We start from the raw sequence: 26,593 nt of genomic DNA on the forward strand, positions 1-26,593 counted from the left end.
TAGACAGGTAATTTTAACACTAAAACAATTTGATTGATATATTAAAATCAACGAAACATTTCAAGGAAAAACAATTCCTAAAAGAGAGCAAAAGCCTTTAAGGCAGTTTAAATACAAAACTGTTCAAGAGTTTACGCTTCAAGGAGTTTGATAAGAATTTATTTGTTCAATTACTGCTTACAGCCACAATCCAAGTTTCGCAGGAGCTTATCATTCAGCTGAGAAAAAATGGCGTTTTACAGAAAAGAAAATGTCTTAAAGACATTATTTAAAGAGATTGAAATGTGGGATTTTAAAGTCTCCGCTCTGCACAAGAAAAAAGTTCGAAATATATTAGCTGGTATTCCCATCGGTATTCTGAAAAGAGATGATATTAATTCATTAGTTTTTCTTTCTACACGAATGAATTAAAAAGCGAAAAATGGTTGTTATTTGATAAATTATTCAAAAAGGGCAAATCCACTAATTTTTTAAAGTAACTAACAAGCTGCTTTTTGTTATTATTGGATACCAGTTACTCAAATAATTTTATACATTCTACAAGTTGAAGAAATCAAAGTGCACTCTCTGAAAGACGGAGTTTTTCCTACTTATGAAGATATTCACTTCCAATATTCATCAGGAATTAAAGTCCAACCTAACAGTTGTAACAACTTTGCTTATTAAAAGCTAGAGAAATTCAAACTAATTTTTACCTTAACTTTTCGTATTATTTTAAAGGAAACATAGTGTTCATTATATAAGGTAAAGTGCAACCATTATCAACCCACTGCAGGATGGAAGCCTACTCAACAATTCATGGTGAGGGAAATGGACCATAATCTGCCACGCTGGTCCAGTGCGGGTTGGCAGATCGACCGTCAGGGGCTTGAACTCCGGTCTACTCAAAGAGCGTGTGCTACTGCACTCCCGCTCCTGACCACTCGGCTACGGAGGCCTTGTTCACTATGTAAGTATACAGTATATCTGCTACAATTAATCCATGCCTTTTGCATACAGGCATATAGAATGCTACATTATACACTGGCATCGACGATACAACTGCCAAATCTTGATAAAGGTATAGTACCAAAAAGACTTGGTCCAGCGGATTTATATTAAAGATTTTAATATTGTGACTTGTCTTTTACAGTTCAGAATAATAGCAGAGTTATATTTCATGAATTATTTTCGAAATTTCAAAGGTTCCTGCTTTTCTAGAAATTGTGTTCCAACAATTCCTTAAAAAGCACAATAAAATATTCAAGAAAAATAAAATATTTTTCATGAATATTTTATTGTGAACAGTGTAGCCGAAGGCGAATATTTGATATAATAGGCATCCTGGCATGCAAATTCCAAGTATTCAATAGAAATCGATCTACCACTTTACAGAGCCACACATTATGCAAATTATTTATGCCTATAAAAACACGGGTTGAGATCACATCACTTCATTCCCGTTTTTTTGGCTTGCTCATAGGGTAGTGTTAATTGTAATGCGGCTCCAGGGGTCCCCTAACTAGGCGTCAGGCAATGCGATGAATACAAAACTCTGTAAAAGCCAGATTTATGTAGTTTAGTGGATGTTCGTGTAGTATTAGTGTGGGGTTGTGTTGTTCACGCCGTCTCTTAGCTTAGGGGCTGTGTTTTCACACAAAAACCTCTAGTTTACCGTCCAGCGCCACGAGGAGGCGGGTAGTAAACGCACCCGCATAGTTGAAAGGGAGAACACAAGAGGGTCCTCCCCGGGGTAGAATGCCCATCTTCCCGGAGGTGGGAGTTGACAGGTGGCAGTGGGGTTACCCACCAGGTGAAGGGGAGAGGTGCCACCCAGATTGGGGGAAGGGGATGGGGAAGTGAGAGAACAATCAACCTGGGTAGTAGGAGTGAAAGTACATAGGGATAGGGATCCTATGTTGGGGCACCTGTTTGCTGTTCATTCACACAAAGGTCAGAGGTTAGTCTTGCTGACAAGTGCCTGCGTCCCACAACCCACCGGTTAAATAGCTACGGCATGGTGTCTGCTTGGATGAGCAGGGAGCTATATGGCCATCTGCCCATCACCCTATCTAGGACGGGGGAAGTGGGAGAGAGACAATTTAATTCACTTAATCATCATTCACACTGCTTCAATTCTGTTTTTTACTTTTTTCTTACATTTTCTTACTATTTTCTACTTTTTTACCCCTTACATTTTCTACTTTTTTATACTCCTTTTTTTCTTTCATTTTCTTTTAAGTGATACATTTTTTTTTTTCAATTTTTATTCATCTTCTTTCTCACACCAAGGCGAATGCAATGGTATGTAGTGTTAATATAAATATGTTAGTTTACAGAGTAGAATAATTAAAGTCTTAAGTACAACTAAGTATTTACAACAATAATAGGAATTAACTTTGTTCTTTCTCATTCACACATGCTTTCATTCATTCTTACAAGTATTCGGCTCACTTCATTCTGTCTTCACTGCTACCCCAGACACTCCTAAACTTACTATCACTATTAATTTTGGGCGCAGTCCCAGCTGAAAATGCGCATGCCAGGGAAGTAGCAGTGGGCATGTTGGTGTTGGTGTGTTTAGCAGCTAGGACCAATTTGTTAGTATATACAGGGTGATTCAGGAGGAATAGTAAATATTTTGGGAGGTTATAGTATCGATTATTCTGAGTAAAAAATATATATTAACATGTGTCCAATTCTCAATGGATACAGAGATACAGCTGTTTGAAACTGGCGCGCACAGCTCCCTGAAACAAATGTTACCAAGAAGCAGTTACAACCTGCCACTGTTTATTATTATTATTATTATTAAAATCAGTTTATTTTCCAATAAACCTTGGCTCACCCCGGGACGGCTCTGTGCCAGAAGGGCGTGAATATTTACAGAAGGTGAGAGGAACACATGTACAATAAACAAGAGTACATGTGTGCTCGACCCAAGACATTTACAGGATTAAATATACAATAATATACAAAATATACAGTAACATACAAAATATTTAATTGCATGAAGACAAAAAGTCTTTGTCAAATACAAATAGGCAAGTTAAAAAAAAAACAACAGTCAGTCATGTCCAGGAGCAGGTGAGTATCATAGATTCATTATCTGGTAACAGTTCTTTAGGATTTCCTTCCTGTAGGGCTTGTCTTCACAGAACCTATCAGGGTGGATCCTAAATTTATTGAAGATCCGAAGATTTGGCTGGAAACATATTCCTCAGGGAATCAATGCTTGACAACGTAAAACGCAGAGGGAGACAGGAGTCGGGGTGCTCCCCTCTTGCCAGAGATTAATATGGATACCGATCGAGCATCAATTCGCTCCGTTATAAGCGGTGTAAGCGTGAAGACATTTTTGCCATGATGTCTCCAGGGAGTGGTGTCCAGATTTGCTTGTATGATCGATCTGGAGATAGTTAGGGGGTGGCCTACCACCCTGTTCGTCCATCTAAGTAACCAGTACTCTAAACTAAGATACTTGTGAAGGTGTAAAGTGTAAAGTGTATTGATGTCTAACGGCACCAGGGGTTTCCCCCATCTCCGCTTATGAGGCAGGAGCAGATGAACAAATTTCTGATGCATAGAGAGGGATCGGCGTAATACATATCAGGATGTGCCGAACAAGCAGAGCTGGCTGATGCACACCAACGAGCTCCTGACGCACTGCCCAAAGAGCCGCGCACGTTATACTCCTTTGTTTGTTTGGTGTTAGAAGTGTTGTTAAAAATGCCGCACATCTTCACACATTCTGAGTATGCCGACATGGTGTTTGTCTACGGTTTTTTGTGGAAGCAAAAAACCGTAGAGAATACCGTCGACGATTTCCTAACTTGTAGAGAATACCGTCGACGGTTTCCTAACCGCAGAATACCGGATTCAAGAGCATTTACTAGTGTTTACACCAAACTGCGTGAGACTGGTACAGTTTCCAGTGCTCATATTTCTTTTGAACGTGCAGATGAACAAAATGTGGATGAAATAGAACACATTCTTCATTCGGTAGAACGTAGTCCTACTATTACCACACGAAGAATTTCTACACGTATCGGTGTTCCACAGACAAGAGTAGGGCGAACATTACGCGAGCACGGCTTGTATCCATTTCACATACACCTTCAACCAGGAGACGACGCCCAGTGATTGGAATTTTGTCCAGCGGTGGGTAAAGAGTAATCGCCGATTAATTCCATTAATACTGTTCAGCGATGAAGCTACTTTCACCAGTGACGATATCAACAACACCAGTAACTCTCAGAGGTGGTCAGACGAAAATTCGCATGCCACTGTAGAAACAAATTTTTAACATCGCTTCTCTGTAAACGTGTGGTGTGGTATCATCGCCAATCAGTTGATTGGGCCTGTTATGTTACAAAATCGTCTTACAGGGCCCATTTACCTAGAATTCTGCAAAACGAACTTCCACTACTATTGGGGGATGTTCCCTTGGTTACAAGGATTGGTATGCACTTTCAGCATGACGGAGCTCCTGCACATTATACCCGTCTAGCGATACAATATCTAAATCGAACTTTCCCTGAGCGATGGATCGGCCGCTGTGGTCCCGTTCGTTGGCCACATAGGTCTCCAGACCTCACTCCGCTAGAATTTTGTTTGTGGGGATGGATGAAAAGCGCAGTATACAAAGAAAATGTGAATACAAAAGACGAATTGTTCGCTCGTATTTTTGATACTGCTGCCCTCATAAAGGAAAGCCAAGACAACCTCAGAAGAACAACAAGTCATATTACCACAAGAGCTGCAACGTGCATTGAGGTTGACGATGGGATTTTCGAACATTTATTGTGAACTGTAAAAAATCTGTAAATTGTTTTGTTTTGTATCATTCAAAAAGTCAATAAATACAAACAGTAAGTCATTTATCGTTCTTTAATACCTTTCATAATGGCTTTGTGCGCGCCAGTTTCAAACAGTTGTATCTCCGTATCCATTGAGAATTGGGCACACGTTTATATGACCTTCTTTATTCAGAATAATCGATATTATAACCTCCCAAAATATTTACTCTTCCTGCGGAATCACCCTGTATACGGAGCAATATAGTCTCAGTGGCTGATGCACCTACAACCCTATTACTACTACTACACACCGACAGGTAACTCCTCGGTCACTTGGTGAGCTAAGGTCTGCGCTAGTGGAAGAATAGAATTTGTTGCCGCAGAATCTTATAGACACCCTTAAATCGAACGTGACTCATCCGACCAGCACATCTTCTTACAGTCTTCTAACGTCCAATTTGCATGCTCTTTGCACCAGAGAGTCTTTTACGCCAATGAACCTTGGTTAGGAGAGGATGCCGTAGGGGTCGTTTGCTGGTATAGCTCATATGTGCGACGCATGGTCATGCCAGATATTGTTCCGGGTTGGCCCATGTTGTACTGGGTAGTGAACTCTTCAACAGTGCTGCGTCTATACGAGTCGTCGGGCCCGGCGCTCACCTCTAACATCAACCTTTCGCTGACCTTTGCAGTTTTGCCGTCGGGTCGTTGTTTGACTATTTTGACGATAGTCCTGGTACACATTAACTACGGCGGCTCTCGAACACCCCACCAGTTCAGCCGTTTGGGAAATCGAGGCACCAGCTCGTCGAGCTCCACAATCTGTCCTTTATCAAAGTCCGATAAATCCTTCCTTTTACCCATGACGCTCGGAATTTTACTACGTACTGAAGCTCTGACACCTTATCTATGCTACGTAGGTCGACTAACTCCGTACTCTCGTACCTCACGTGGCCAACGGGTCGCATTCAGTTTTAACAGTGGTGTACATAATTCAGTGATTACTCAGTGTATGTCCTATAACTTTTAGTTGATAGCGTAGATCTGAAGTAAAGTTTGTCATGCTACATCTCTATCTTCCCACTTTTTCATATTATCAGAATATCCAATAATAACTAAAGAATCTATTCGAACAATTACTACACTCTGGTAATATTAAAATTAATTTGTGGATAACTTTTGGTCAGCCAAAGTTATAAAGCAATACCAAAAGCGTTTGGTCCGGCTACTGCTTTTAGCTGAACACTTTTGCTTCCGCTTCACTGAAGAGCAACATTAGGGTAGAACAGCTGTCAGGAAATGACAAAGTTTCTGCATTATTTGACAGAACACAATATAATCCTTTAGCAAACAGAATATGATTAACTGTTGCACTAATATTTAAATCGCATACGTTCACCATAGCAGTCTCCTTTAAAGGTCAAGTCTTAATAAAGTGCGCTCGCATACAACACTCATGGCTTACAGATTGCAGCATGGTTGTAAAAGGAAAAGATATTACTCCAGCCAATATTACCACTAGATATATAATGTCACTGGTGCCGAGTTAAATGATAAATTGCACTAACTCACGAATGGAAAAGACTTTCACCTCGTAATACGCAATAGAAAACCTTTCGACTTGGTTTCAGAGGCTATTTTATATTAAAATTAGACTTGCTACCCATTACAGTTTCCATCTTCTGTGAACAGATTTCCAAATTATGCATCTATTTTAAATTTTATAAAGTTTCTATTACACTGTCCTTTACGACTTACCGAAATTGTGTTTCTTAGCCAATTCTTGAATCTGTCCAGAAGGATCAGCGCCCATTGTTAGGAAACATATCAGAGGTGTGCTGAAATCAGTTTCACGCCATGTTTCCTCCAAGTCCAAAATCACTCCTTCAGAATACCTCTCTCCCAAGGATTCTAAGTGGGGGAAAAAAACAGAGAAAAAATATGTTAAAAGCGATTTTTATTCTCGAACTTGGTAAGAAAATGTTTCCTTAGTAGATATATGCACTAAAATATAAAATAATTATAATGTCCATTCCAAAGTACTGTAGAATTCCACGAATTCTGTATTTAATCTTCGTGCTATATATCAAGTTGTTTTAATACAGCATAAAGTATGTCTTTTAAGACAAATATTTTTCTGTGAAAATGTAAAATAGAGACGTAAAGGGGTGTGATGTAGTACAGTCGCAGCTGCTGTGTGCCAATGGCAATATCTAATTCTGGAGATGAAGATCCAACTAGTTGCCCTCCTAACGTACAGATGTATAACCCATTACATTATGCCATTTTAATGAGTGGCCATGATAAGACTCAAGAAACTAAAACCTTCCTACACGGCAGAATTTTGATACCTAAAATGAGAAACCCACAAAACCTCACCTCCCTACCATCGACCTGGCAGTCGCGTTCAATATTCCACGACTGAAACCCCTCACTCAGGACTTGTTTTGAGTTCAAGCTTCAGATGGCCACTGGACGAATCTTAGACAAAAACCCTAGAGATATGTACGTCTGGACGATCCTTCCTTCACCAAGTTGCGCTCAAGACCATGCCTCTGTACAGCTGACAAACACCTAACCTTAGGAGATAGTTTCTACTCAAGGAGATGGTGCTCGCATCAATTAAATGAGCAATGACGCCCTCATTTTAATTAAGTGCAGGACGAGGCGACAAGATCTGAGTTCTCCTGCTGCTTAATCTCAGCTGAAGATTTCATGAAGTGGTGTATTTCCAGTTCATATTCTCTTGCTTTTCTCCTGTTTATAATGAAACTTACCTGTATTCACATATTTATAGAATTGTAATCTCCTAGAGTCCCTTTCTCCGCGATGGGAATATTATCTGTATCCATAAATAAAGAGGAATTAATTAATGTAATATAGTTCGTTTTGATTCTCTCTTTCTGTATATTTTGCTATTTAATTAACGAACAAATATCAAGACTTCACAAGATGGTTTTGTAATTTTCAGCGTACTTTTGTAAATGACATTCGTCGCTGGTAAAAGAGAATTTTATTTTTTCAATTATTTAAAAAGTGAAGCATAATTTGATATTCATCAAGTCTGGAAAAACTGTACAGTATAGTGATTTCCCGAGTTGTAACACGTTTGGAGAGGTCTGAGTCCGAGTACCCTCTCAGACTAGAGGAAATTCTAAAGGGCCTTAGTTAGCCGATCTCAGGCGGACAGAGTAGGTTTCTTCCCTAAGTTATTCCGGATTTTTTCAACCCGCACAACATACACTTTACAAATATACAAAGTGTGGCTAAAATGAAATGAGAATGGTTTCTTATTAACGCCTAACTACTGCTCATGTCAACAACATTCATATCGTGCTGTAGCTTGTTTTTCCTGTTAAAACCAGTTTTTGTTTCGTTGAGATCGGTTAAGTTTTGATTTAACTGTGCCTCTTTAAGTGAATCAGTGTTTTAACTCTTTGGCAGAAAAAAATGAACGTTTGCAATTTAAAGCAAAGAACTGTTATTAAATTTTTACGGATGACACGAACGGTTCAGAGACGGACGGAAACATGTCCCGTCCGTCTCTGAACCGAGAGATCGTGCACCAAGACCGTGGGATGAGCATTTGACTAATCGCATAACAGCTACACATTGACAAAGAAACAGTAAGAACAATTTTGACAGATGGCTTTTCATCATGACAATGTGCCATGTCATTCTATTGCAGTGAGAGAGTTTTTTTTTTAACGAAAACAAGATTACAACATTGGAGTATCCGCCTTATTCACCATATCTGGCACCGTGCGACATTTTTTTTTTCCGTTCCCGAAAATTAAAATCCATTTCAAAAGAAAACGATTTGAGGACTTAGCAGACATTCAGAAGAACACATTGCAGCAATTAAGGGCGGCATCTTACGAGGACTTACTCTGATGTTTTAGATCCTGGAAATTGCGAATGGAGCGCTGCATAAGCGCGGCTGGAGAGTACATTGAAGGGAAAAAACATGGAAGTTGTTGTATTTAAAATACTAAATGATTTAAAAAATATTTCTCGTTTATTTTTAGCCGCACCTTGTAATACAGACGGTACAATATGGTCTAAGTTGCGGATGAGCCTAAAACCTAACAACAAACTGGAAAAAATGAGTTTTCTTAAATTTAAATAAATTTTTGTAAAGGATGTGGTCAGAATAAAGTAGGTTCTCTAAAAGTCGGCCGTGGGGACCGACTTTTAGAGAACCTTCCCTGGACAAGTTGCTACAGTTAATCAGAACCTAAGTACCAAACAATGAATTATTATCTCTATAATCATGGAATTTTCCACTAAAAGCTTTCCCTCCCCACCCATTTCTTAGGCCTCCGAGGCTAGAAAAAGCATTTTGTTTTTTCTATTTTTTGTCCTTCCTTTCCAATTTAATGCGGAGTTTACTCGGTTATATAACACGTAAACTGCGAAAATTTAATTACAGTAAGTTGCAGAAATTATCAGCAAAAATTATTTCAAAGCTCCTTTGAGTACTTTAGTTAAAACTTCAGGGTCTTTTCGCGAATGTTACCCAACATTTCCGACTCTATTTGCTGTCTTAACTATTATTACATTAGAGTTAAACTGCTGATATTAAAGCAGCGAGTGTTCGTTACCGATTAAAGAACCTTTTATCTCCCTTGACGCTTTCATGCGAAAAGATAGGATAATTACACGATATTTGTAGTTCTCAAGAATCATTATACGCTCGCATCGTTTTAACAACTGGAAGCCCTAGTGAATATTTAGCGAAATTACTAGCTTCCACGTAATGACATAAATGTGGTTGTGCTCCCAGAAACACATTTCTTTTCTTCAATGACAAAAAACGTTATTTCTTTTCTCGATTGCTTTCCAGAGTGAACAGAGACAGCTATTAATGAGTTGATGGATTTTTTTTTTTGAAAGAGCATAGCAGTTCAAATTTATAATACATATTTAGTAGAAATACATGATTTTTCTCCCTTCATATCAATCGTCTTATTAAATTACTTGGTGGTTTCGTTGTCGAATTTTCCGCTACGGTACTGCAGCGCTTAATCTGCATCCTAACGGTCTGAAATTATCAATTTATGTTCATTCGTGTGAAATTCTAGTGAGTTAGGAAGGCATCAGTATATCGTGTCTATTAATTGCATGTGTTCTATTAGTTGCATGTGGTTTTGCTACTTCGGGATGAAATACCCAACTTTAGGAACGCGAGGAGTACAACTCCTGAGTAGATAGACTTACTCGGCTACTGCGTGAGAAGGGTCATAAAAGTTCTCCTATTCATATGAAAATCAGACGGTGTGGAAAGGCAACGATTGTCAAGTACAGAAGAATGTCAATTCTTCGAACTCAGAGGTGATATGCCAGTATTCACAAAATTGACTACGGGTCACATTAGGCTTATAAATGTACTTGGCCAAGTGGTCAAGAGCGAGGGTGCAGAAGTACACGCGATTTGAGTGACCGTGGTTTCAGGCCAGCGCAACTATTAAATGCAATGGTGTTCTTGTATTATCTCTATCTTGTGGACTCCTCTGATCTATGTGATTGTCCCGGAGTATAAACAAAAAATTTATTTGTATACTCTTAATATACCGATTTTTCTTTCTTAGAACTAGCTCAGTGGCTACAATCTGTTCGTCCACACAACACAGAAAAGACCTGGATTCGCTTCAATGGGACAAAGAAATTTTATGTTCTTTTTCCTCACCGTAGTCACATCATGCTTTTTTGCGGTATATAACTCGGGTTCATTATCAAACAGGCGCAAACAAGCATGCCGAAGGATACACGCAATCTACAGACACAATATGCTATAATAAATTTATCTAACTTGGCGCATACACTAAATCCAAACTCTAGAATTTCATTTCTAGAGTTCGGATTTCATGTACGTGTAGGTAGATAATATAGACAGATAAAGTGATTAGTGAATTTTGTTTAAGCATTATCAAATAATATTGTATTGTATTAGTATTATTAACCTTTACAGTTGGTATAATCACGGTCCTCCCCATAACGGGTGGAAAAGACATGAGTTTGAATCCCGTCAATGATGCGAGAAATTTTTATGGGCATTTTTTTTTTTTTCCCCCAGAAATAAATGGCTTTCGTATAGGCACGCGTTTACCAAATCCCATATTCTTCAACTCCAGCCGCACGCCCGCGCTGGTAGCACAATGGTTTATAATCACTGTCTTCCCCACAATGGTTATAATCATAGATTTGAGACATGAATTGGAGGTTTCTATGGGAAATCTTGGAAGGGGGACTTGTGGACCCTATTCACAGATAAACGGTTATTTTCCTATTTCAATAATTATGTGGCCACTGTTTAAGAAGATGGCATCTACAGCTATAGTAGGGCCACGCCTCATAGCGGCAGGGGCGGTAACTCTTGACATTAAGATCAATGAAGCAATTTTATATTAGATCTTTCTTTCAAGAGGCTAAGTGGCTAAAGTATTATAAATTTTTATATTTTGAGTTAAAACTTATTATTTTGTGTTATAAGTTGAATTCTAAAGACTATGATATAAGAATCCAATTAGTCTAAAACCATGGATAGGCTTCGGCCTGGGAAATGGATAGCAGATTGGAGGTTTAATGTGCGTGGGTTCGCTCCCTTCAATAACTTTGCTTAATCAGTCGGTCTCAGGCGAGGACAGCATGATTTTTTCCTCCCAGAAACTCGGGTTTTTCGTCCAGAAAACAGTAAATAGACACATGCAATTTACAGACATAATATATGCAGCACAACATAGTCAAGTCGCTGATGTGGCTAAAACCCTACAACAACCAACTGTGAAACTCTAACTAGGGCACTCGCATAGCATCTGGCAGACGCAAAGCGAACGTGTGTAGTGTTGTTAGCTGTTCGCGTTTAGCAGGCGAAATCACAGCATTATGGCAAAATTAGACACCTGGCGCGAGAGTCTCGCAGATATCATGTTGGAATAAGTGTGGTCCACATGAAAATTTGCTCACCTTGCGTCTGTTAAACGCCAAACAAAAATTTAATGCCTCTTAATTCATAATACTGTACATCGAAATGAAAACAAAAAATTCTGTATAAATTAGAGGATACTGGTGGGGAAACGTCCATGGGAGAATTTAATTTTATTTACAGATTTAAAAAAAAATAACAGAAAAATTAAAAAAGTAGCGCCTGTCAGGCAACATGCTGGCAGAAGAAGGTTAACTCCGGGTTAATACTGGATATAGATAATTCTTAAATCTAACCAAAAGGTGATACGTAAACTTTTTAAAGGACTAGTGTTACCTAATTGTATATTTGATCCTTCGTGAAGATAAATCGTTTGGAATGATCTGAGTTAATGCCACATGACTGCCAGAATTTCTTAAAGGCCTTTTTTTTTTTTTTTTTTTTGGCTGTAGTTAGCCAGGTTGATTAACGGCAGCCTGTTTAGCCGTATACTTACCCTGGTATAATTATAAACTTAAAAATTATATCTTTTTGGTTCCTATGAGTATACATATTCATAAGTAAAAGGCTGCCCGATCCTCCACGTCTGGAAGTAAAGCGCTAGAGAAAACTTGATCTCTTAAAGGCTCCTATATCAAATAAATCTAAATCATGGCCAATCTGTAATAATAAAAGAAAGCCATGGGGGAAACATATTTAATTTTTCTACCATTCACGTATGTTCTCGTTTTCCTGTCAATAACGCGAGGAATAAAGAAATTTTTAAGTGGAGATAAGCTGGTCTCAAATGACGCCGTAGATATTTAGAATTTAATCATCTGAAAACAATTCTCTTGACTATCGTAAAAGGAATGTTTTCAGGTGATAAAACTGCACTGGCTCCGATAGCTGCTCTTTCACACCGCATAGAAAAGGCTGAGTTCAAATCCCGGCCTGATGGAAGGAAATTTTAGCTGGAGTTCGTCGTTTTCGGGTGAGTTTTCTATAGATTTTACTTACATTAATTTAGGTTTTTCATCCCAAAAACAGGCAGCTGGATCATCAATGCACACAGTATACTGATGCCTTTTTTCATTATTTTTCCTGAAATTTCATTTCAAATGCTATACATTTAAAACTAGCTTTCATTTGCAATTTTTATTGCTTGTGAGCAAATATCTGATTAGTAATCGAGATTGCACAGTTAAAGAGAATAATAATATTACTTTTTCGGATCACCTTTTTCTTCACTACATTACAGAAAGAAAGAGACTAATTTTTGATTAGCATGCCTCAGTATACGAACTGTTTTCTCTTTTTTCAAGAGGCAGAGAAAGGAACAATTAACTAATGTAATTAATTCATCCCATTGAGGCGCATTAAACGAAATTGCCAGCTACCTAGAAAAAATACGGAAAAGGGCAGTTTATATACAGCGTCCAAGCAACTTTTTTTTTCTGTTTTGCGGACATTTCTCTCTCTTTACTTTTTTATCCTAAAGCTCTAAGTTTCTTGCCTTTCTTTAATTAGAAATAAAATAGGAAGTTTATAAAGGAATTAATTAACATTTTTAGCATACTTTCCAAAATTGGAAAACATACCCATGAACTTACCAAGTGTGTGTATAACCTTAAATACTTAAATATTTTTATTATTTAATATACTGCACATAATAGACTCTGCCTGATAGTCACATGCCAAGTAATATTTAATATCAGAAAGATTTAGACCATAAAGATTTAAAATTAAACAATTTCAAACATAAAAATAAAAGTACCATTTGTATGCAATGCAGAGAATCCAATGGGTTTCAACGAATTCAAAATTTAAATATGCAATTCTATTAAGCAGAGAAATTTATCTGTATGCCATAGTACACTTTACTTATTATTATATTTGGTTTCGAAAATTTTCAGTACATATAAATACTAACTAATATTAAAAAATATATACTGTACAGTATTTATTTTTATCCTCTATCAAGATGGCCACTACTCAAATCATAGGTATCTTCCGCTGAAGACGCTTGAGTTCGAAATCGGATCTAATCAAATTTAGAGTACATATGAGATCATTCTTACGCCTTCCAGTAAGAATGCTTTCACATGTACTCTGACAACAGCATTTTAATTTTTATCAGCTATCTAGAAACAAGACCACTGCCTCTCAGATATACACTGGTGTGAAAAACTTAAGGACAAACACTATTTCTAAAGGTTACAACCACAAAATCAAACGAAAAGCCTGTGGCGATTTGAATAACTGTGGCCGTTCAGTAGAAAGTTGGTGAACATGCAAAAGTTTGAATCGTGATGAGAGGGCTCACATAAACAGATAAAAGCAGCAGTTCAGCAGTTATGTGCAAATTACCCAATGGTGAGCACGATTGTTACTGACGTTCCATTGGTTTATGCTACAGACAACGAAATGGCCAGTAGACAACATCTGGATGGTTTTACCCGGGGTTGAATAATTGGGAAGCTCAAGGAAGGTCGAAGTGTGAGGAGTGTGGCTGCAGAGTTCGGCATCGCCCATAGCATCGTCTCACGTGCGTCGGCTTTTAGAATGACAGGTACAGCTGTTCGAAGGACCAGTGGTGGTCGTCCACGAAAAACAACGCCCAATGATGACCGCTATATACGCCTACAGGCCAAGAGGGGCCGACACCAGACAGTGGGATCCATTACAAACCAGCTGCATATGGGCACAGGACGCAAGATATCGCGGTTTACTGTGGCCAGGCGACTCCACAAAGTTTTGGACTGTTTGCCCGACGGCCAGTACGCTGTATCCTTCGGAGACACGTTTACAGCGTTAACCTGTCCATCGGAGACACGTTTACAGTGGTGCATCGAACACAAGGACTTGACAGCAGCGCAATAGTGTAAGGTACTCTTTACTGGTGAGAGTAGATTCAGTCTCAGCAGCGATTCTGGTCGTCAGCTAATCTGGCGAGTGGTTGGCACACGGTATTACCCCGCAAAAAATCACTGAAAGGGATCGATATGACAGTCGAGGTGTTCTCGTCTGGGGAGGCGTTATCTTGGATGGACGTACACAACTCGAGATACTGGAAGGCGGTACTGTAACTCTGTGAGGTAATTCTTCCCCATGTACATCTGTTCCGAGGTGCGAAAAGTGATTGGTCCTGAGTTCGTGTTTATGGATGATAAAGCCACACCCCCATCGCACTGCAGCTGTTGAAATGCTTTTGGAAAGTGAGGACATTGTTTGTATGAATTGGCCTGCCCGTTCTCCCGTCGATCTAAATCCCATCGAACACATATTGGACGCTCTGGGAAGAAGCCTAGCGGCACGTCCACTCCCACCAGAAAATGTTCACCAGCTGAAGATGGCACTGACAGAGGAATGGACGATGTTACCGCAAGAATTTATCAACAACATTGTTCTAAGCATGGACAGGCGATGCAAAGCCTGCATCAACATTAGGGGGTGGCCATATCTTCTACTGAGGACCACCTCTTCCCTTTGTTTCATCTTTGGCAGTGATGCATCTGTATCATGACAGCCAGTGATATGTTGCCATTTTTGAATAAAGTCCCTCTGTACCGTTTTATTTCCGTTGTTGTGTCGGTGTTGTTTCCTTCATCATTTCTGTACCTCACGAGGTTCCTTTGGTATACTTTTCCCATATCCCGGCCACCCCCATGAGAAGCTACAGGCGAAACCTGACTGGTCCTCAAGTTTTGCTCACCAGTGTATATCAGAATGCTTGTTTTTGTACGATTTCAACAAAACTGGGATCCCAGGGTACTCTAATGGAATGTTTTTGTTTCGATTAGCCATCTTGCTAAAAGATTGAAAGAAATGAAAAGTTAGTTTCATTAATTCACATTTAAAATTCTTATTTCTTTTTCTTTCCAGAGCCCTGAATTTAAAAATCCTTCTCTCAAATGAGAAAAATATCATAATTAAAAAGAAACAAAAACTACCATTACCTGCGACATATTTTTTGGACTGAGATATCGTGCGATCTGGACACCAAGCTCGAATAATCAACAGTTTTGTAAACATGTCAAGATCTTTGCTATAGTAGCCTGGAACTGGTTCCTTTTCAGGAGCATCTGTATCAAACCACGCTTTCCATTCTCTTTCATTGTCTGTTATCTGCAAGGAAAAATATAATAATTATACAGTAGTAGGAATAATAAGTCAATAAAATTTACAATAGTCAATAACTAAAACAGCGTATTTTGTCATCTAAACAAAATTTCTATCTTTTATCGTAACATAATGTACTGGTTCTCACACTGCAATTACAGAGGTGAACTAGCACACATCGTCGATTTTGAAAATTAAGAAACAAACATACCCGCCCATTTCCTGAATAGTAATTCATTTCCATTTGGTGAAAGAAATTTCTCATGCAAACAGCTTGTATTCGTTGAGTACTACAATTACTATTCATAGATGCACGAGTATGTTAATAAGTGGAATTGCATTTGTATTACTGTAGAGTTTTCACATACTTCCAATATGGCAGTAAGATTAGTATTAATACGGTTAAATGATGGAAGAAAGTGGACCTTTGTCTACATGTGCCAATAATAATAATAATAAATAAATAAAAATCCAATTACTCATCCTCATCGCCAAAAAGTGATTATTCAATTCCCCCTTGAATTTAACTCCCTGCCTCAGCCACTTGGCAAGTAATTTATTCCGATAATCTACAAGTTGCCCAAAGCTAAGCTTCATGAGATCAACCCTTTATTATTCCCTAAGATTTTATATTTGTCTCTCCCCTGTGGGTACTTGTCTCTCCTACCAGTGAAAATGTACTTCCTTCGTTCATTTTACAGGGCCTCATGCACCTCAATCACGCCCCAAGATGCTTAGTTGCCAAGTTTCGCAGAGCACATCTTCTAAGCCGTGTTTCACATGAACAGTGATTAGCATCCCTCACCAATTTGTTAGCCTTTCCTGGAACCCTCTCTAGGAGCTCTCAAGCTTTGCACAGCACATCTTCTAAGCCTTGTTTCACATGGACAATGATTAGCATCACTCACAAATTTGTCAGCCCTTCCTGGAACCCTCTCTAGGAGTTCCTCCTCTATATCTTTCCTCGGGTTTTGTCTCCAGACCAATATTCTAATACGGCCACACCTTTGTCTTATACAGAGCGGCAATAAAATCCTTCTCTCAGCTTGCAAAAGTCCTATACATCATAGACAGATTATGACACTAGCAAAAAATTGTTATTATCAATTAAGGAGAATTGTCATGTAACTGTCATAAAAACAAATCTCCGCTTCTTGATGATGGAGTTACCATCATCTTGCACGACAATGCAAAATGATGGTAACTCACGAACTTGACATGCACATTGGTTAGAAGAGTCTAGGTAGAATACTTTGTAGCCCCTCCCATAGAGTCCGATTTAGCGACTTCAAATTCCCATCTGGTTTTTTTTTTTTTTTTTAATGAAATCGTCAAGCACGAAAGGCATTAGAACCTACAGTACTTAGTACAGCGTATGGGTTGAAGGCTGAGTCGACAGAAGATATTTCTTTAGATTAGATTTGAATTTCGATAGATTGTAATTTTCGAGAAATTCCAGAAAAACGGAGGTAGAAAGGATTTCCTCACTTAAATGACGTCTTGCAGGAAACCCTTCATTATTTTCAATAAGGTTATATCGGCAGTGCAACAATGGTGTTACCAATGTCATAACAGATTCCTGCAAAAGGATTTCAAAAATCTCAACAGACGTTGGAATAAATATTCAAATATTCATGGCGAATTAGAATGAGAAATAGATCGTGTGTCTATCTCAACAAAAGTGGGGTAATTACTCATTATTTTTTAGATATATTTTTATATCTAACTTTAAAATAAAAAAAAACAGAAAAACAATGGAACTTAACTTTCAAATTCACTCCCACAAAATTAACACTCTATTGTGTTGGTAATTTTTTCTAGCCATTTGATTAAAGCAAATATCGAATTCCCACAAATTTATATTTTATCGAAAGTGGGGAGTGAGACCTATTAGACTTTCCAGCCACATGAATAATGGAATCAATACTCATAAGCAGTAACAAAAATTGATGTTACAATGTTTAACTCAAATTACTCATAGCTAAGAATCGGTTCAATTCTACTATTCAATTCTGCTGCTCACCTCGTCTAGTATGTTCTCAAACTCGGGTAGCTTGCTAAGCTGGACCAGATTTAACCAAGTGATATCGAGAATCCAAGGGAATGGTTTTGGTCGGACAGCCTTAAGATCCAAGGATGCGCCACCTAGAGATTATAAAAAAATCATCATATTAAAAAAACTCAAAATTAGTAGTAGTAGTAGTAGTAGTAGTAGTAGTGGCATGTGATGCAAGAAAGCAAATGTATGAGCTTATGCAGCATCAGCCAAAAAAAAAAAAAAAAAAATCACACCATTCCCTCCAAATGCCTGTCCAGTTCCTCCTTAAATTTATTCAACCTATCAACTTCCACAACGACAGATGGAAGTTTGTTCCAGCAATTAACCACCCGCTGGCTAAAGGAAAATTTCCGCACATCTATTCTACATCTGTCTTTTCTTAATTTGAATTTATGCCCCCTTAGATTCGTAATCTGAACAAGTGGAAGGATCCCATCAGATTTCAGCGTGCTCAACCCATTCAAGGCCTTATATACCTCAATCAGATCACCGCGCAGGTGCCTAGTCTCCAGCCACTGCAATTTGCAGAACTTAAGCCTCTCTTGGTAAGAGGATCCCTTCATTCCCCTCACCAATCTTGTTGCCCTTCTCTGTACACGCTCAAGTAAATCTACATCCTTCCTAAAATGAGGCCTCCAGACCTGTACGCAGTACTCAAGCCGTGGCCTGACCATTGCCTTATACAGAGGGATAATCACCTCCTTTTCCCTGCTAGCAAAATTCCTATATATCATTGACAAAACCCCATGACCTGCCCTGGCAGCCTGTCTGCATTGCTCAGAAAACTTCATATCTGCCTGCACAATTACTCCCAGGTCTTTTTCATTTTCTACCACCTTAAGTGTAGTACCACACAGTTGGTACATTTCTCTGGTGTTACTTCTACCCATATGTAGTACTTTGCATTTGTCAAGGTTAAACTTCAGTTGCCACTTCTTAGCCCATCTGCCCAAATTATATAGATCCTGTTGCAGTAGCACACTGCCATTACTGTCATTAACAACCCTGCCAACCTTTGTATCATCTGCAAACTTCGACATTAAGCCTGATATACCTTCATCAATATCATTGATAAATATACAAAACAAGAGTGGACCTAACACCGAACCCTGTGGGACTCCACTAATAACATTAGTCCAAGAAGAGCAACACCCATTGATTACCACCCTCTGTCTTCTAGCACTTAACCATCCTTTTATCCATTGTAGAAACTTACCCTTAATACCATTCTGCTCCAATTTGTACAATAGTCTTCCATGCGCAACAGTGTCAAAAGCTTTCCTGAAATCCAAATATATGATATCAAAATTATTTTTCGCATCCAGTTCCTTTGTAACCACATCATAATATCCTATCAGATTTGTCAGACAAGACTTTCCCTTAACAAACCCATGCTGTGTCTGAATTATTGCTGCAGTCTTGTCTAGATGATCCTGCAATGCATCTTTAACCAGTGACTCCATTATTTTACCCGGAACAGAAGTTAAACTAACTGGTCTGTAATTACTCGTGTCACCCTTCGATCCCCCTTTGTGAATTGGGGATACATTTGCACATCTCCAGTCCGTGGAAACCTCCCCTGAGTCCAAGGATGCTCTCATAATTATGGCTAAGGGTTTGCTGAGTTGCTTTGCCGCCTCCTTTAATATAACTGGATAGATCCCATCCACCCCAGGTGCTTTTCTTACATTTAACTTCAACAATTTCTCTTCCACTTTGCTCTCGGTTATTACAAAATCATTAAGTATCTTGCTACAATTTGATAACCTTCTGCCATTTTCAAACCTTAATAATTCCTCACGTGTGAATGTAGATGCAAAATACTCATTCAGTTTGTTTGTTCAGCAGGATCATCAACAGTCGAACCATCGATGTCAAGTGGACCAATCAGATTCATCCCCTTCCTTTTAGAGTTTATATAAGTAAAGAAATCCTTGCTGTTTTTCTTAGCATCTTTTGCCAAGGATTTCTCGTAATCTGCCTTCGCCTGTCGAACCTCCTTTGTGACCTGATTACAGATTAACTTATATCTGCCATAGGTTTCTGAGTCGCTTGATAATTTATATGCATCCCATGCAGTTTTCTTCTCTGTTACGAGTCTCATTAGTTCATTTGACAACCATTTAGGCCTAAACCTTGAACAATATTTCTTAATAGGTATGAACCTTTTAGTAGCTTCCACGATTAATTCCTTGAATGCTTCCCACTTAGAATTTACTGTTGGTAACATCGTCAGTTGATCCCACTGTACAGAATTTAAAAACTGTCGGAGACCACTGTACTCGCCTTTACGGAAGCAAAAACCCTTTCCTTTACCCCTGATAGTAGTTAAATCTTTAAGTAAATCCCACGTCAGTACACTGTGATCACTGCCACCTAGTGGTTCTTTTATCTGCAAATTCCTAATACATGAATGATCACTGCTGATAACCAGATCAAGAGTATTACTTTCTCTGGTTGCCTCTCGAACATGCTGCTGCAGAAAACAATCATCCAATAAATCCACAAAAGTCTGACTAGTGTGTGAGTGCCCAACCCACAAGTTCCAGTCAATATCTGGGAAGTTAAAATCCCCCATTATAAGACATTCCGATTTACTAGCCCACTCTATTTCTCTGTACAATTGTTCATTGTACTCATTCCATTCATTAGGCCTATAACACACTCCTACTCTTATTTTTGCTTTCGCAGTGCTTATGTCACACCAAACTGACTCAACAGTGCACTGTTCATCTATATCAACTGGATGCACTTCTTTTGATTTTATGTTTTTCTTTATTAACAGCATAACACCTCCTCCCTTCCTATCCTGTCTATCCTTTCTGTACACATTGTACTCCCCAAAATCCAGTTCGGCATTCCTTATATCTGTGTGACACCACGTCTCTGATATCTCAACAATATCCGCCTTTGATGTATTGACCAACACTTCAAATTCATCAAATTTATTTACTATACTTCTAGCATTGGCATACATGCAAATATACCAATTAGACTACTTTTAATAAATATCCACTTATCAAAACATAAGCATATAGGATATGAATATTTAATGAAAATCCATATCCTTTATGCGAGCATTTGAGATAAAAACAAAAGAGATATTGAAATATATGGTCACACAAAATGATGTTATTACACTGACAAGAAAAAGGCAAAAACCAATTCTCGGAAAATATTAATCATGAACAATGGAATCATAAACTTATAATTACTTACATAATTTCATAAACTATTAATCATGTAAGGAATAATATGTATCAACACAAATTTTCATGCTATCAAGTTTTTTCCTGACTGTTTGAAATCTGCTATTTTTATCCGAATGCACAAAGGTTATGTAGCCGACCGGGTTAGCCAGGTGGGTAAAGTAAAGTGTAAAGTGTAAAGTGTGTTTAGGGTCAAACGGCACCAGGGGTTTCCCCCATCTCCGCGTTGCTTTCATTGTGAGTGAACCAGTTCGCTGGGAAATGCCAGAGATTTAAAAGTGTATGGATATTGTATATGTGTAATGTCATGTACCGTTGTTCATCTGGTCGTTTAGCCGCTGGACCCCAGGTGGGTAAAGTGCCCAACCCAAAGGTCGCGGGTTCGAATCAGAGTAAAATGCAAAAACTTTGGGAGGTGCATTATGGCCACAAGAAGCCGATGCGCCAACAACTAACAAAAAAAAAAAAAAAAAAGTTATGCAAAGCCGTTTTACGTTATATAATCTTTGAAGGGTAAGCTTCAAGGGAAAACTAGTAAAAACGGGACTAACAAGCTTTATGCAAAATGATAAAAGTTCTTTTCCAGTAAGCAGTATGGTTTCAGCTTCAGCCCTGTGTTTATGACAGGAGCTGAAAGAATTGTAGATTAATTCAAGATCTGAGGATCTCTGCAAGGCTTTTGAGGGAAATTTTTGATGTGAAAACAACTTTCGCGGCACTTACTAAATTTCGGGCTGAAGTAAAACCAATTTTTCACGAAAATGTGAAACGGAAATTACCCAAACACGTCACTTCCTAAATGACGCTAATGCAGTCACTAAAGGAAGTGACGTAATTTGCGCCATTTCCGTTTACCATTTTTGTAAAAGATGTTTTCACATAAAACCATCTTTCGTGCATAGGGGGTACACACGCGCTTTTTTTTTTTTATTAGTGTGGCCCGCACTTGTAAGTAGAATTCTGGACTTTTCTATTTTGTAGAGACGGAATACATTTGAATAAAGGTGGTGCAAGGGTCTTTAGCAAAATCATTGAAAATGTTTTACGGGTGTAGAGAACTGTCAGTTAGAGGGAGAAACAGAGATAACATAGATATCCGTTTATCTCACATTATGGGCCAAGTTTGTTATTGTTTGTTATTTTTGGTTTTTAGGAGCATTAGCAACTAAGGCCATATTGCTCCGGGATATGCGGTGGTCATTCCCTGACCTTTCCGCATCCTCCGTATTTGGTGGTCACGGGATTGAACCCCAGTCTAATCAAGAAGCGTGTGCTACGCACTGCTGCTCCTGCCCACCTGGGTCAAGTAAGGCTTGCGTTTCTTTGTTGGCCGCAACGGCCGATATTGGTAAGAGGTGCCAACTTTTTCTCTTCTACTTCTATTCTCTAAAACAACTTTCCTTTACATGCATTCTCTGAAACAACTTTCCTTTACATGCATTCTCTGAAACAACTTTCCTTTACATGCATTCTCTGAAACAACTTTCCTTACAGAAATTTAAGTATAATTTGTTAACAAGTATCTTTAATCTTCTTAGCTCCAACCCAAGCACGGTACTAAGTAGATTCTAAGTACTATAGCTTCTAATATCTTTCGTGTTTGGGGTTTCGGCTGTTGTGGCAACAAATCGCAGGTAGAAAAGCATGCTTAAATAATTTCAAGCGGTGTGTCAGAATAGTAAACTCTATAAGAACACTTAGTCTTAACTGCGTCTACAGGAATGTCAGGAGCGTTATCAATAAAATGAGCGAATTCGAACTCCTAGTCAGGACAACTAACACTGACATATAGGACTAACGCAAACGTGGCATCACGCAGAAATAGGGACGAAAAGTTTCACTGTGGTAGTATGTGCAATGTATTTAGGAAGGATGAGAAAAATATAAGGGATGATGGGGTCATGCTTCTTATCAAAAGGATCCTGAAAACGACAAAAGCTTTCGCATAAGTTAGGCCTGCTAGTATAGAATCTGTGTGGGGTAAATTAGTTGGAAACAAAGGCATAATGAGGGTGAGAATATTCTACAGACAGCTCGGAGGAATTCAAAGTCAGCTAGATAGTTGATGCCTTCGTCACCTACGTGAGGAGAGAATCTCAATGGTAGTTTACTTATTATTATTATTTCTTCTTCTTCTTGTGGGGCAACAAATGCCTGTGGCTTCTTTCACCATACGGTAATACACGAATGGGCCACTGCACGAAAATATATGCTGAAGGAACCGAGTTGGGTTGAGCTCGGTTGTTTAGAATATGCGTCAAAGCAAGTTCGTGAGGTGCCGGAATATCGTGTCTGTAAACTGCGCATATTCTACGGTCGTTTGCCTTGTTTGTGGGAATGAAAACCAATGCTTCCGAGATATAAAACCACGAAACCCCAGCTCGAGACTGAACTCAGCTACGATGTGAAAAAAGCTGAATCACAAAGGCTGGCGAGGGGAGTCCAACATGCCTTTTTCTAAACGGAGAGAGAGAGAGAGCTACGGCGCTGTCCACTTCACTAACCGCTAGGGCAGAAATAGAGATGTGGGGGGGGGGGAGATCCTTCAACCAGCATATCTTGTACCGTCATGTTGAAGACACACACACACATCTGGACAATAAACATCGACATTTGTTCAGAATTTGTTCTTTGATAAATTTCGGCTAATTTCTCTCTTCTGTAGTCAAAACAAAAAAAAAAAAAAAAAAACGAATTACAGATTATATCTTTTCAGTTTCAATCTTTGTGCATGATTGTAGTGGGGATGCCATTTTACAGGCTGTTTAAGGATGCCGTCAAGAGACTGAGTAGAACGCGTTCAGCCCTGACAATTTTAAGGAAAGTACACGCTGACTACTTTAAATTAAGTAGTCTTTAAACAAATATGAAATTGCTATTATTAACTACGATTATGCAGTTTTAATATAACTGAACTTCATAAAATTAAGGAAAAAAGTGCGAAAAAAAATTAAATATCTTACCTTTCAAGAACGTGATGAACTGATGATAACTTATCTTACCACTCTGTAACTCAATCTTTAAGGCCAGGAGCAAAGTAAAGAGAAACTTGTGGCATTCGTAATATCCTCTCACCGCATACTTGTATATCTCATACGTGAGATATTCTATGATGTTTTCAATTCTTTGAGTGGTGTTAAGATCAGGAGCTGACCTAAAAAATAAATTCGAGATGAAATTTTGTATATCAACTTGTGGTCAAAACGACACGCACGAAACTATAAAACTATCTGATCTCCTCAAACTGATAAATATATACATATTATCCTACCAAAATTCGTAAGATAACTGCAGTAATAAACAAAACATATTTATTCCAAGATATGAATGGTGTAATGAATGCTTCGGGCGTAATGAATGCGTCAACGCGCGTCGTGAAAGTCTTTTTTTTTTTTTTTTTACTGATCTCTGATTTACGGTTCGTGATATTTTACCCAACTCCACCTTTAAAGCATTCGCGAGTTCCACAAATGACGCCATCCAAAAAACCCACCTCGGTTTTGTCCTAATTTTGAGTTCCAGTTCATCCCAAAAATATTTAACTGAGTTGAGATCGGCTCTGTGCTGACTAATGCAATATTTCGATGCTATTCTCTTTAAACCAATTACAATCCTTGCTTTATGACATGGAGCATTGTCGTTCTGAAGAGATAAGGGCCGTTTCATAAAACATCAACAGTGTAAGACAAACAGAACTGTCCAAAACAGCAATAGGACCCTTCATTCATATTCAGTCCATGGCACTTCTCTTTTCTCCGAATTTCATAGTTAGCATTAGCATTAGTAGAAGCATAAGATGCAAAGAAAGCACGCTTATACAGGGCGCCTCCGTAGCCAGGTGGGCAGGAGCAGCAGTGCATAGCACACGCTTCTTGATTAGACCGGGGTTCGAGCCCGTGACCAACAAATACGGAGTATGCGGAAAGGTCAGGGAATGACCACCGCATATCCCCGGAGCAATATGGCCTTAGTTGCTAATGCTCCTAAAAGTCAAATAACAACATAACAACGCTTATGCAGCATCAGCCAAAAAAAAACAAAAAAAACCTTCCCATTTCACCCATTCGTTCGCTCCGAAAGTTTGTCTAGTTTTTCCTTGAATTTATTTAAGCCATCAACTTCCAAAACAACAGATGGAAGTTTGTTCAGCAATCAATCACCCGCTGGCTAAAGGCAAATTTCCGCACATCTATTCTGCAACTGTCATTCCTCAATTTGAATTTATGCCCCCTCATGTGCATAATCTGAGCAAGAGGAAGAATCCCCTCAGCATTGAGCTTGCTCAAACTATTCAGGGCCTTATATATCTCAATCAGATCACCGCGCAGGTGCCTAGTCTCCAGCCACTGCAATTTGCAGAACTTAAGCCTCTCTTGGTAAGAGGATCCCTTCATTCCCCTCACCAATCTTGTTGCCCTTCTCTGTACACGCTCAAGTACATATATTGCTAATGTTACAATAATTTCTTAAGGCTGAAACTGGGCCCATGGCCAAAATCTGATTTTCTCTTCTTTTCATTAATTTTCCTTTTCAGAATTAGAAGCTGTTTATTCTATTCACGCATTGGAAATTAATCTTGATAAATTTCTGGCATCTGAAGCAGCCCTGTTTATATATGTTTAAATATACAGTAATGGCACGCATAAAAAAATACACTGCACTACCATTAATATCTGAACACTCGTCTGTTGGTTACGCCCTACCCAAATCACCACCTATCAGACAACTATAAATATGCTCGTAGTCCCTCAAGGAGAGAGTTGTACGATTGTGAATGCAATATGCCGCGATCTATGGAGTTAACAGACTTCCAGCGAGGAATGATAATAGGACGTCACATCGGCAATTTGTCTGTACGTGGCATTTCAACGGCTCTGAAGATCCCTCAGTCGACGCCTGGTGGAAACATACTGGTGCTGAAACCGTCACGAAACGACTCGCAAAACTTCTGAGGGTGACAGAACGTGACAGGAAAGTCCAGCAGAGTCGTTCGCTCCGCAGGTAAATGTTGTCGCAGCACACACACAGGCCCTCAATCAGACGATTGGGACACATGTAAGCAGTACAGTATACAGGGTGCTACACGATATGGGTTATCACGGTCGTGTGGCCGTCCACAAGCAACTAACTACTCCAATAATGACAGACGCCGCCCAGCTTGGTGTAAAGCACCCATTCTTGGACCACAGACTAATGGAAAGCTATGCTTTGGAGTGATGAGCCACGGTACATGATCTAACAGTCTGACGGTCGTGCCTGGGTGTGGTGGATACCCGAAGAAAGCTACCTGTCAGACTGTATCATCCCGACAACGAAGTTTAGCAGAAGGCAGTGTGACAGCCTGAGGATATTGGTTGTTTTAGACAAAACTATGAATGCTGAGGTCTATCTAGACCTCCCCCCGGACAATCACGTGTTTTACCTACGTTGTGGCAGCATGTCAGGGACGGCAGGATAACACTCCGTCATACTGCTCGCGTTGCGACGAACTGGTTTGATGACATGATCATCGAAAAATTGG

At 39.0% G+C, this 26,593-nt stretch overlaps 1 protein-coding gene across 1 annotated transcript in view; it reads right to left on the minus strand.

Annotated features, from left to right (window-relative positions):
• The window catches only part of Dhc1 (dynein axonemal heavy chain 1), a 620,756-nt gene that overhangs the window by 55,552 nt on the left and 538,611 nt on the right, over positions 1 to 26,593 (minus strand). The window contains exons 64-67 of the mRNA XM_090390121.1: positions 24,036 to 24,226; positions 17,828 to 17,949; positions 15,642 to 15,810; positions 6,537 to 6,689 (exon numbers count right to left, since the gene is read on the minus strand). Coding sequence (XP_090246247.1) covers positions 6,537 to 6,689; positions 15,642 to 15,810; positions 17,828 to 17,949; positions 24,036 to 24,226 — 635 coding nt within the window. The remainder of the gene's footprint in view (positions 1 to 6,536; positions 6,690 to 15,641; positions 15,811 to 17,827; positions 17,950 to 24,035; positions 24,227 to 26,593) is intronic.

The sequence above is a fragment of the Mastigoproctus giganteus genome, chromosome 2 (assembly GCF_048544385.1).
Source record: "Mastigoproctus giganteus isolate SK-2022 chromosome 2, ASM4854438v1, whole genome shotgun sequence".
NCBI lineage: Eukaryota > Metazoa > Arthropoda > Arachnida > Uropygi > Thelyphonidae > Mastigoproctus > Mastigoproctus giganteus.